Source organism: Lolium rigidum, chromosome 4 (assembly GCF_022539505.1).
Source record: "Lolium rigidum isolate FL_2022 chromosome 4, APGP_CSIRO_Lrig_0.1, whole genome shotgun sequence".
Lineage (NCBI taxonomy): Eukaryota > Viridiplantae > Streptophyta > Magnoliopsida > Poales > Poaceae > Lolium > Lolium rigidum.
In genome coordinates, this window is record NC_061511.1 from 124,405,455 (window position 1) to 124,418,645 (window position 13,191).

The window sequence follows — 13,191 nt, forward strand, 5'->3', positions numbered from 1 at the left end:
AATTTACAAGAACCATATCAAGATCTTTGCTGCTCAAAATAGATCAGAGGGGGCGGACATTTTGTACAATGTGGTCATATGATTTTCAAACTAAAATTATCTTGTATATATGGGATACTTGTAAAAATAAATACCTTATCGTCATGGTATACACCTTCTGCATTCCTTTTCTTCACCTGAGGCCCAAAACCAGCTGATCAACCAAACTGCGGCAATATTTCCGGCCACGTAAGATAGGTCAAGTGGCGCTGCCAGATAAGTGTAGTGAATCATGTATGTTAAATTACTATAAATAAAGCAAGTTTTTGACAGAACAAATGGTGAATATGCATATGATTAAAATGTAAAGAATGAGCACAATATTTTACTAAAATCAACATACATTCTACTGAAGGTTGTAAAGAGTGTACTGAAAATGCAGAGAGAAAAAGATTAGACATTAAGGCAGTAGCATGTTGAGTCACGAAGGCGCTACTTCTAGTTACCGTACTCATGATGCATTGAAAAAAAATGTGGGGATCAAAAGAGCTGACATGCATGTATGATCTCTGGTGCTTGTCATTGATGAGCCAAAGAGCACCTTCCATTGCTCGAAAATGTTTCCTCGGAAGCAACAATATTTACCAACTTCAGATCACAATTGCAAAAACCGTAAGAACCGTAGACAGAAACCTGCAATTGGCCATCATGAACAAATATAGACCAGAGACCCACTATAAAATCAGGAAGGCGAAATTAGCTATCTAATTACTGAGTTTCACCTTGATTTTTTTCCACTTCAAATCAATCAACACCATTCAATTCCTCAATATGTATGTACAGCTGCTCCCAGATTTCCTCTTAGTAATGGAGGCTGAATGTGATGGGGGCAAGAGACGTAACAGTTATAGCCAATTTACCTCGCTTCAAGCACTTGGACATCCAAACACTCCGAGATTCTCAGCTAACACTCAGCTACTTTATTGATCTGGACTTGCTAGCACACGTGCTGCAAATCGTAATCAGACACCTAGCTACAATTAAATCGAAACAAGTAAACACGATCAGATTGATTCATTTTATGGATGAGATAGAGGGGAGAGGAGAGGCACCTCACCGGACGGGCAGGGCCAGACGTGTTCTCGGCGAGGTCGTCGGAGGAGCTCGTCAGGACGGAGTGTGTTGAAGTACTGTCGCGGCAGACCAGCCTCATGGAGGATGCCGGGAAGGAGGGTTCCCCTGGATGGATGACGATAGCAGCCATAGCCCTCCATGGCCTGCATCACCGCCGACGCATCCTGGGGGCTGGCTTGGCGGAGTGGAGCGGCAGCTGACCTCGGCCAAGAGCGCGACGCAGGTATGCAAGATTGACAGAGCCGCGCGCGATGTGCGCGCACGCGTGCGCCGAAGAACAAGCTTGCTGCTCCGACGTGAATCATGTGCGACCGGCGCCATCTCCGTCGTCGCGGGAGCAGCGGACGGAACAGAGGAGCTTGAGGATGGTGGTGGTGTGCAAGAAAGGGGATGGGGAAGGGCGCTCGCGAGCGGATTGGGAGGAGGGTTGGCGGCGGGTCGAGGCGGCGGCCGGCGCTGATGCTGTCCGGTGGCTTGAGGCGGCAACCTGGGGAGCGAGGGAGCAGGGCTAGAGGCGGCTCGAGGCGGCGGCCGGCGATGAGAACGGGGCAGGGGCGAGGGCGGGGTGGGGCCGCGAGGCGGTGGCTGGAGGCGGCGGCGGGCGACGAGGGCGGGCGCGGGGCGGGGGCGCGAGGAGGCTAGGGTTTTTTTACCCTGGGGGCTCGCTTTTATACCATGCCAGGCTGAAATACCGAAAATACCCCTTCGGGGTGGAGATCCACTGCCCGATGACAATGTGCACCGACAGAGATCCTACTCGCAGTGGCTGACGTGCGGGGCCGGCAAAGGTGGGGTCCACATGCAGCCGGAGGCGGGTAACAATTTGTCATTGCATGGGGTTAGCTAGTGAGAGGAGTGCCCAAAACGAACGGACGAGATGCACCGATGAAAAGATCCGACGGTCCACGTGCTCAAATCGTTGTGAGATCCCCTATGGGGGGCATCTATTATACCTTTACATATATACTCTTTGTTGAAAAAAATAGGTTTTTGTTCTATATAATTAGATCTTGTTAATGATTATTCAACTTATGATTTCTTCAGTATGATCTAAATCTGCACATAATAGTTGTATGATCCTTTTGCACAATGTTATTGTCCTATATGATATATTTATTTGATATTAGTACATCAAGATCTTGTTCATTCAAGTGAATTATCTATCATGTTCATGATAATTTCACAAACTTGATGCATCAATGGTTATTTCTTCATCTTTTGTTGCTTTGACATTTATACATCGTTTATCAGTTGCTGCCAACCTGGTGGAAATAATAAATAGTTGTAGTTTCAATTCTACCTTTTGTTCATTACTTGTTAGCAACTCAAGTGGAAACAATAAATCCATATGAGATGAAAAGGATAAAGAATATGGAAGAAAATCAAGCTCGTTTGCAAGAACTAATTCAGAAAATGGCTTCTTCTTTCGGTCTAATCCACAAGATTTGAGCATGCTTTCATGTACCTCTATCATTGCCAAGCGCGCACGCACACTGAAGGAGAAACCTCACCTACGCAAAGTATCCGCATGATCTTGTTAGACATTGTTACTTCCATGTATCATATGTTTAGTTATTATTATTAGTTTATTACAACATGGTCTTGTTCATGAGAGTGAAATATATGTCTTGTTCATGATTGTTCCACAAACTTGATGCATCAATCATTATTACTTAATCTGTCTGTACTTCGACATTTAGACATCGTTTATCAATTGTTGTCTACATAGTATAAATAATAAATATGTATAGTTTAAATTTTACCTTCTATTCATTCGTTGTGAGCAACTCAAGGGGAAAACTAAATCTATATGAACTGGAAAGGGAAACTAATATGGAAAAATCATGCTCGTCTACAAGAACTAATTCAGAAAAAGGCTTCTTCCTTTCGTCTAATTCTACATGATTTGAGTGCGGTCTATGGCAAGCGTACACACGTTGATGTTCAAGTAACCTCACGTACCCAAGGTATCAGTGTCATTACTTCACGTGGTGTACTGTTTGTTAGTTTCAAACATTTTGTATCATAGTTTAACCTCAGAGGCATTGGCGGCACCTACATGTTCAAAGAGTAAACGTGTGGAACGCATGGTTACTAAAACCTGGAATATCACTCCCGAGTAAGCATATTTGGTGAAACCAAAAAACAAGAAGATAAAAGTTGGAAACAACTTGTGAATAGCTAACTACCGAGGTGGTTTGAAGCATCAGTACAAGCATCTTATAAGTATTTCAACTAGCCATATGCAAATCATACTTCTTTAAATAAATAAATACACTACTTATTTTTATAATCTCCTAATTCTTGTAGAAGTCTCAGAACGAAATGCAAGAAACATCAACAATTGAATTGTACAGATCAAGCAACACTAATAAGGATGGTGTGATGTTTGGGGAAGTACAACTGCTTATGTAAGTAATGTTCAAATTTGCAAATACTTTTGAAGTAGCAACCAAACTAATATAATATTATTTACGCTTGCCACTAACTAATTTTGTTCTTGTTTCAGGATGCAGTGTTGATCAGAAAAATGGGACACACCCACAATATGCAACTCCTAAAACTGATGCGCAGATTGTCTTGGAAGTCCCGACGGAACAAACTGCAAGAAGCACAAACATGTTCTTTGCAAAATTGGCCGTTGAATCAGCAACATACATCCGAGATTTGGGAAATAGGCTTGCGGATCAGGAGAAAAAAATGAAGAACTACGGAGAAAGCAGGAAGAAGAAGTTGTCGTTGTCAAGAAAGCTCAAGAAGATGATACTTTGGAAAATGAAAAGAGGCACAAAGAAATCGAGGAGAAGCTTAATTTCATCATGAGGTCGTCGCAGAGATCATCCAATGGCAACAACTAAACTGCACCGCTAGCCTGGCAATTGTTCTTCCTGAATAAATGCTAGATGCTCTAATTTTATGTATTTTTCACATCATTGTCATGTGTATTATAACTCTACGAGTGTCTAAGAAATATTTATTCTATAATTTGTTTACAAGATTATATATAGTTTTCAATTAAATTTAGTTGCAAATTCGGCTGACTTTTGCAAATTTACCATATTTCTTTCATCTTCCAACCATGACGTAAAATGTGACACCGACACCACCATCTGGTCCCAACCGTCCTGGTCCCACCTTTCAAAACCATCCTGGTCCCACCCATCAGAACCATCCCGGTACCACCATTCAAAACCGTCCCGGTCCCACCTATCAGAACCGTCCCGATCCCACCTGTCAAAATCATCCTGGTCCCACATTTCAGCACCACCCCGGTCCCACCTGCCAGCATGGGCGGAGCGCCTTGGAGGCGAACCTGGGCTACAGCCCCCCCTTCCATAAGCGCTGCTATGCTTAATCTGCATCGGTTGCCTTTTGTTTTGCTAGAGTACTTGGCAAGCTTTTATTTCTTACGCTTCCAATCAAGCACAGGGCCAGTAAGAAGAAAGAGACCAGGCGCCCAATGCGAGTGCCCAATTTAATAAGATTAGGTTATTCGCTGTGTGACGTGAATACGTGATGGGGCCCTGATGGGCAGTGTCCAATTTAATACAGTAGCAGTAGGTTATTTTTTTGATTAACCTGGCTTGGGCCATCAACTATACCTCGTGTCTTTCCTTGCTGGCCATTGCTAGCTCTCCGGTTTAGCTCCTCTAATATTACAAATAGATAGCATGCCAATTCTATTGGAAATCAAGAACATCGACCGGTGGATCTTGGCCAGAGAATACATATACCCTCTCTTAATTGATATGTAAATTCCTTAGTAAATTAAGAAATTAAGTGAATTTTCAAGGTTGAAAGTATATTCCGGCACAAAAAAAAGCTTTACAAATCAAATTACAGCAATGTTAGTGTGAACCTGCTAAAAGAATAGCGTAAAGAGTTGATTTGGCGGCAAGGTTTTTTTTTTTTTTTGCCCCTCCTCTATTTTTGGTCACGCTCCGCCACTGCCTGCCAGCACCATCCGGCCCCACCTGGCAGCACCGTCTAGCCCCACATGACATAATGCCGCATCACAACCTTCTGGACCCACTCGGCATCATCCAAGCCAGCATTGTATGGACTGACAAACCAAGCTAGCGCGGGCGAACTATTTAGCGCATGTGACAAACATGCAAGATGTGTCAATTAAACGTCCCAAATTCACTATTAGAATCTAATTTGGTGGTGGTAATAATGGGCCAGAGCCCACTTTGGTCCCCAAGAAGGGCCGCGAGTGCCTCCCCTAGCAGAAACTGTGACAAATTTTCATATTTTCGGTGGAAAATCTTTTTGTCACCTTTAACCATATTTGTTGACAAAAAATTTACCATTACCAAAATAGAATTTTCCTTGATGAAATATTGCGTACCATCACAACGATTTTCTATGACGGAGCTTTGGTGACAATCCTCGTGACGGTTAATTTTTGTCACGGGTATATTTTCTGTGAAAAAACTGCATGACGAAATGGTCCTCTCACCAAATGTCGTTTTTGTTGTAGTGTGGATTTGGAAATTATACCAAAGTGCCAAGGGGCTTTGGGTGGAGCTCATTCACGCAAAGTACCCGAGGTGTAGGGACCTTTTCGCCAGGGAAACGCAGGTTCCAGGCTCCAAATTTTGGAATGCCATCGAGAAAATCAAGTGGTATTTCAAGCTTGGAGCCAAGCATTCGGTCTACAATGGGAAGCGTACCTACGTCTGGTTTGATTGGTGGACCAAGACTGGCCCACTCAGAGATAGATTTTTGCGCCTTTTCAACTGATGTGGCGTACCTTTCTTCGCGGTCTATGAGATGCGTGTGGCAGATGATACCCAGGGCTGGAGGGTTCGCTTCAGAAGAAAGTTTGGTCTTCTCAAGGCGGTTCAGTGGGACAACATGTGTAGAGAGATCCAGAACCTTCCCATATCTTTGGATGATGAAGTGGTCTCCTTGTCGGTTGAGACCTCCGGAACCTTCAACTCTACATCGTTATACCTTAGTTTGTCGCAGGCGGCGGTGGTAACACACTTTAAGGAGGTGTGGCGCACGAGGTTACCACCAAAAATTAAGATCTTCCTCTGGAAGCTCATCTAAGCTCATCTGAGGAAGACTTTCGTCCAGTATTGAAGTGGCAAAAAGCCGCGGGCTGTCGAATGGTCTTTGCAGCCTGTGTGTTGTGAGCCTGCAATCACATTTTCTTAGAGTGTTCTATGGTTAAGTTTATGTGGCTAGGAGTTAGGGAATTGCTGCACTGCGATTGGAATCCATCTGGGGCCAAGGACTTCATCGCCATTGCCTAGAGCTTGTTGGGACCATTTCGTAGATTAGTTTGGTTTACCTTGCGGCTTTATGTTGGGCCCCTTGGAACATTCACAACAAACTAACTATCGAAGGAACAATGATTGGCAACCATGCTGATGCTTTTCTTCCAAATGTCTCTACAATGCAGTGCTCAAGGGTGTTGGTTACACAGAGAGACAAAGCGCTGATGGACGAGGCGCTGGTTGAGGTCCGGAGGTTGCACGCACGAGCTAGAACTTGAGTTTCGCCGTCTTCATCTTATTTTACCCACTTCAGGAACTTGCTTTGCAGTACTTTATATGTTTTTCTTCGATGCTTTATGATGGACGTATGCGTGCCTTCGTGCCTTTGACCTGGGTGGGTAGACCTTATGAACGGGTTTGTGTGGGTTGTAAGTTGTAACTGTTTCCTTGTAGTGTGGGGCTTTATGTATAAAGCCGGGTCAGAGACCTTATGTTTAAAAAATGTAATTCCTAAAACACCTCGATTTCTTATTTAAAATAGGGAGACTGGCGCCTTTATTTTCTACTAAAATTATGTCACATAAAAGTAGACAAAATGGGATGAATGCATGCTAAATGGTTTTGCTAGTTCTCGATCGAGTCGTAGTTTTAACATAGAGTTCAGTCCAATTTAGAGTGATTAGATTTATATCGTCATTAGTGCACCTAAAATCGCACATGAGGTCGTAATTATAACTAAATTTTCTCTCTTGCTTATAGTAACATTGTACATAAGTTGCGACTGAAACTGGGCGAGGGAGAGAATAACAAATAATTAATCGCCATACATATATGAGATGGAATGAGCAAATGTCTCATAGAAATTGTTTATGTTATGAGAATTCATCCTGGTATTCCCTCCGTCACATGAAACACATCTTAATTTTATTTAGATATATCTAGATGCTAAATAGTGTCACAGACCAGTAGATGTATCTTTTCTAGGATATATATTTTTGGCATGCTATTAGAATACATGTTCATGTTCATTGTACAAAAAATCAGATTTCTTTGATTCTATTTTCTATTTTTCGAATTTTTTATTGGAGTGAAGAAAGTCCACTTTTAGACCATGAATTCTAACGAATTTTGGTCCTAAAATTTTAGCTTGGTTCAGGATGAAGCTTAAACTCTCGGAACCATTCGCCTTTAGTTTTTATCCCAGTGACCGAGGCAAATATTTGCCATGGTTTAGAAGAAAAACTCAAGGCAATGGTGCAAGAAAAGAGAGGCAGGACGATGATGATAGGCAAATCAAGCGGATCTTCATGGCGCGAGCCTTCAAGTAAATTGGTAGTAATAGAAATTGAGTGAGAGATTGGTTAAGGGACATAAGGGTTTCACTTTTTTTGCATTTAAGATGTTGGGTTTGACATTTCAGCTGGCTTGGGGTTGGTTCGGTTCAAAACTAGTTTGGTTGGTTGACTATTTCTTCTTTCATGTGGGCTTTTTCAAGTCAACCAAAGGTGATGAAAAGTGAACTATTGTGAGAGTTCAAGTCCATTCTAAACTAAAAATAATTTTTCAGTGAAAAGTGAACAGCAAATGTTTAAGGACGAGAAGTGGACTTTCTTCATTTGTGCTCAGGAATAGAAAAACCATGCCCCTAGATACATCTAAACTTAGATAAAATGAAAATATATTTTTTGGGGATACCAAACGGGCGGACAAAGTTTTCATTTTCAAAACCAGACCATGCCACGTGGCCCTGCTTAAACACCGCTGCGGGTCGGATTAAAAAACGAAGAAAAATAAGTGGACTGATCCGGAAATGTGAAGAAGCCTCTTAAGTCACGGGCACCTCAGTCGCTATAAAACCTCACCTCCTTTCCTCTCCCTTGCTCTAAACCTCTCCATTAATCTCCTCCCATCCTCGCAAACCCCAGTCCACAGTACTGGCTACCTACCTTTGCACTCCATTGGAGTTAGGTGGCTCAGAGAAAGAGCTCCAGCTCGAGCTGAGCAAGCACTGACAAGGCCGCCGAATATATCCTAGCTCTGGCCTCCATCTCCATGAGTTGCAACCACGAGTAGTGCTGCACATTGCCATCTCCTCGCTAGCTAAGTGCACATCTGGCTAGATCTTCCCTAGCTTAGCTCGAGTTTGTAGATCAAGATGGAGTTGGCGACGATGTTGATGCTGACGCTGCTGGCCTTCTCGCTGGCGACGCTGGCTCGGCTGCTGGTGTCCCGTGCGCGGCGGCGGCGGTGCTACCTGTTGGACTACGTGTGCTACAAGGGGGCGGACGACCGGAAACTGCCGACGGACCTTTGCGGGGAGATCATCCAGCGGAACAAGCTGCTGGGGCTGGAGGAGTACAAGTTCCTGCTCAAGGTCATCGTGAACTCGGGCATCGGCGAGGAGACGTACGGCCCGCGCAACATCATCGCCGGCGGCGACGCGAGCCCGGACCGCGTCGCCGAGGGCATGGAGGAGATGGACGAGACCTTCCACGCCGTGCTGGACGAGCTCTTCGCGCGGTCGGCGGCGCCGGGCGGGCTCGGGATCCGGCCCGAGGACGTGGACCTGCTGGTGGTGAACGTGTCCATGTTCTCCCCGGCGCCGTCGCTGTCGGCCCGGGTGGTGCGCCGCTACGGCCTCCGGGAGGACGTCAAGGTGTTCAACCTCACCGGCATGGGGTGCAGCGCCACCCTCATCGCCCTCGACCTCGCCAACAACTTCTTCAGGTGCGTGGTGCTGCTCCTCTCCTCTCTGTTTCTTCCCCACATCAATAATCGGCCATCTGTCTATTAGTCTCTGTTGCAAACTTTAGTATACAACCAACTTGCATCCGATGATTCAAGCGGCCGGAATTGAACAACCACGCTAACAGTTCTACCCTCGGCTGGATCCTTACCGTTGAAGCACGGCTAGTGTAATGCGTCGGTTTAATGTTCTGACAAGCAAAAGCCTAAAGTTTGGCGATGGTGGCCCCCTAGCAATCAATTTGGCAACCAGCATGCTGAGCTATTCTGGACGATGATCAGGCCGTGGAGATAAAGCAGTTTTATTTTTATGCACTCGATACAGCTTCCTGCTGAGCGAAATGACAGTAGATAGTAGATCTTTCAAGCTGAGAAATGTAGCCATGCATCTTGCACGCTGGAAACTTTTTTTTTTTTTGGTAAAGAGCTACACCAACCTTTGTTTCAATAAATATTATATATATTTCCTTCGTTTTTAATGTATATTATATAGATATCATATGAAAATATATTTTGTCATGTATCTAACGATGTTAATTTTGGAACGTACTTAAATATTAGTGCTTTTTTCCTTTCTAAAAACTCGGTGAAACTTTATGTAGTTTGACTTTTGAAATAATAATCCTCCTTGGAACGAAGTTAGTATAAAATGTAGGAATGCCTTGAAAACAACAAATAGGGACGGAGCTATATTTTTGAAAAAAATTAAAATTATATTTAAAGGTTCAATTTTGTTTGATAAAGATCCTGGATGTGATGTATAATCTCAGTGTAATATTCTTTGTATTGTAGGTTACATAGAAATGACAAATGTGTGTATCTAACTATAGTGAATAGGCGTACTATAAAACTGTAAAATTTATTAGATTTTATTATATTTTATGTAGCCTAGAATATAAAGAATTGAACCTTAAAATTTGCACCATTGTTGAATTTTTTGACTATTTTTTATTATTTTTAAATAAAGTGCATTGGCCTTCATTTGTTCAATCTCATATATATTCCCTTTGTTTTGTCGCGAATAAGTGTTCTTCTAACTTTATGTTAAGTGAAGTCTTCAAAATTTTGACCAATTTTATAGAAAAATGTGACAACATTTATGACATTAAATTGGTTAGTCAGAATTTAAAAGATTTTACTGAGAATAAAAGTAGAGGAAAAGAGGGGGTATATTTCAATCGGTGAACTCTGGAACTTGGGGCAAATAGCAGACACAACCGTAGTACACGCTGCAGTAGAGCGGTACAATATTGCTATTAATACCACAACAAGAGACATAAATTTCGTAACCGCTCGCCTCGTCTGCGTCCCAAAAGTAGCCGAGATGGATCTTACTCCATCATGTGATGGTCGCTAGGTGAAGTTGTGTGATGAGAGTGAGCAGTGAACACACCTCGATCTACCCCTGCGTGCCAAGATATGGACAGAGAATAAATGTGAGGGAGGTGGTGAAGTAACCTGCCATGCATCAGAGTCGTAGGCACCAGCGCTGCATGTTACGTGCCCGGCCGCCTCCTTTCAATGCCTGCTCCCGCAGTTTGGTACGCTTTTAGTGGCGGCAGACACGGTGCATGCAGACGGTGCGTAAATATGTTGGCTTCTTCTTCTTCTTCGGCTGTCTCGACATAGCTAGAAGCCGACTAGTTAATGGCACGGCGGTCCGACTGTGGCCATGCCGTTGCCGAAAGAAGAGACTGTCCATTGTCATTGACAATTTCAGATGGGAACGTTTTATGTTTTGTTTTGAGCAAGAAACAAGGAAAGTTATAAGGAGAGAACCTTCCAATTAATAGTCTCCTCTCCTCTCTGTTTCTTCCACACATCAATAGTCTACTTGGAGCTGATGGCTTTCACTCTTTCAGCCTGACTTTCTTTACTTGTAGGGACAGTGGACGACGACAACCAGCATCAAACAAGTTACTCCCTCCGTACTATGAAAGTTGTTTTAAATTTGTCAAAATTTAGATATATCTAGATACTATGTAGTATATAGATACATCTAAATTTAGTCAAATCTCAGACAAGTTTTATGAGATGGAGGGAGTAGAATAAATTGCCACATGGTAATTTTTGGTTGGTTCACAATTGTTTGCTATGAAAAATGTCTCCTCAATATTGACGTCCAAAAATAACTTTTTGGGTGGAAAACCTGGCGCGATCGCAAATTATATATATTTCCTCCGTTCACTAGTCATAGAGCTTTAAGTTTGATAAAATCTATAGAAAACATTATCAACGTCTACAATACAAATTTAATATCATTAGAGCACACATAACGCGACGCTTGGAAGTCGACACCAAGATCAAAACCCTTCTCTATCGACAGTTGGAGCCTTCGAGGATACGCTCCAGGGCGCCTGGCGCAAGTTTTATCATCCGATGCTACCTAGCTTTTAGTGAGCAGCGTGAGAATCGACACCTCCAGCAGCGCTCTCGGGCACCAGTCATCCTGTTATGTTACTCCCTCCAATCCATATTAGTTGGTGCTAAAATGGATGTATCTATAACTAAAATGTGTCTAGATACATATATATTAGCATCAAGTAAAAAATTAAAAATCATATTTAAAATGTAGCTAATGATATATCTCACAAACCCACTAGGATTTGCATGCTTGTGGTTTTAGTAACTGGGTATGTCTAGATTTGTTTTCAGTATTTTTTCAAACATACAAATATGATTTCCAATTTTATTTTAAATAAGGACACTTTCCGGGAATTGAGCTGTTTTACTAATATTAACATACGTGCATCGCTGCAAGCAGGACGCACGCCAACAAGGTGGCGCTGGTGATGACGTCGGAGTCGATCGCTCCCAACTGGTACCCGGGCAACAAGCGCTCCTTCATGCTCGGCAACTGCCTCTTCCGCTCCGGCGGCTGCGCCTACTTCCTCACCAACTCCTCCCGCCTCCGCCCGCACGCCAAGCTCCGCCTCCGCCACGTCGTGCGCACGCACACGGGGGCCTCCGACGAGGCCTACAACTGCGCGCTCCAGATGGAGGACGACGCCGGCAGGCCCGGCTTCCACCTCGGCAAGGAGCTCCCCCGTTCCGCCGTGCACGCCTTCGTCAAGAACCTCCGCGTCCTCGCGCCGCGCGTGCTCCCGCTGCCCGAGCTCCTCCGCCTCGCCTACGCCACCCTCTCCGCGCGCCTCTCCGCGCGCGGCAGCGGCAACAACAAGAAGCGCTCGTCCGGGGCACACACCATCCGCATGAAGGCCGGGGTGGACCACTTCTGCGTGCACACCGGCGGCGCCGCCGTGATCGACGGCGTCGGCAAGGGGCTCACCCTCACGGAGCACGACATCGAGCCGTCCCGCATGACGCTGCACCGCTTCGGCAACACCTCCGCCAGCAGCGTCTGGTACGTGCTCGCCTACATGGAGGCCAAGCGCCGCCTCCGCAGGGGCGACCGCGTCCTCATGCTCACCTTCGGCGCCGGCTTCAAGTGCAACAGCTGCGTCTGGACCGTCGAGAGGGACGACGCCGCCGACGCCGGCGTCTGGGAGGACTGCATCCACGAGTACCCGCCCAAGGAGATCAGGAACCCATTCATGGAGAAGTACGGATTCGTTAAGGACATGAGCGCACTGTGATCCTCCATGAATATCCATCATATCCAAGAAATGGACGTACTACATCAGTACATGAGCAACAGGTTATTACTACGTATACACCCAGTTTGATTTTAAAACTGAATAGTACAACAAGGAGAGAAGACGAAGAACAAGCTAGAGTTAAGCTAAGGATTAATTCATTACCAGGTGTACATCTACTATAGCTTAATTATTATGATTCTTTTGATGGCGGTTGTGATGGAGCAGTATGTTGTACACTTCAGTGGACCGGGAAGATACAGCTTTATTATTATTTTGTTGTTTTGCACGTCTATTTTTTTTATTTGTCCATGTAGAAGTTCTTTACCCCTAAAGAATGTACTGTGTGACCTTTTAGTTGGTTGTAATATTGTTTGTCTCGATGGGTCTAAGCATTCAAATGACTGATAAATGGGATTTTTTGTACTTCCTCCATCTCGATGTATATATAGGTGTTGTGGTATATTAGAAAATCCAGATGTTATACTTTATAATGGTATGATTTTTAT

General features: G+C 44.2%; 1 protein-coding gene across 1 annotated transcript; it reads left to right on the forward strand.

Moving 5' to 3' along the window:
- Nucleotides 1-8,496: 8,496 nt before the first annotated feature.
- Nucleotides 8,497-12,987, forward strand: LOC124705634 (3-ketoacyl-CoA synthase 12-like). The gene is made up of 2 exons (XM_047237344.1): nucleotides 8,497-9,068; nucleotides 11,851-12,987. Exons 1-2 carry the CDS (start codon nucleotides 8,497-8,499, stop codon nucleotides 12,680-12,682), a joined length of 1,404 nt encoding a protein of 467 aa, XP_047093300.1. The 3' UTR covers nucleotides 12,683-12,987.
- The last annotated feature ends 204 nt before the right edge of the window (nucleotides 12,988-13,191 follow it).

Excerpts from the sequence above, each read along its gene's own strand:
- LOC124705634 (XM_047237344.1), top strand. The coding sequence starts at position 8,497 with ATGGAGTTGGCGACGATGTTGATGCTGACGCTGCTGGCCTTCTCGCTG. Across the intron at positions 9,069-11,850 it reads CTCGCCAACAACTTCTTCAG|GACGCACGCCAACAAGGTGG; the intron begins GTGCGTGGTGCT and ends CGCTGCAAGCAG.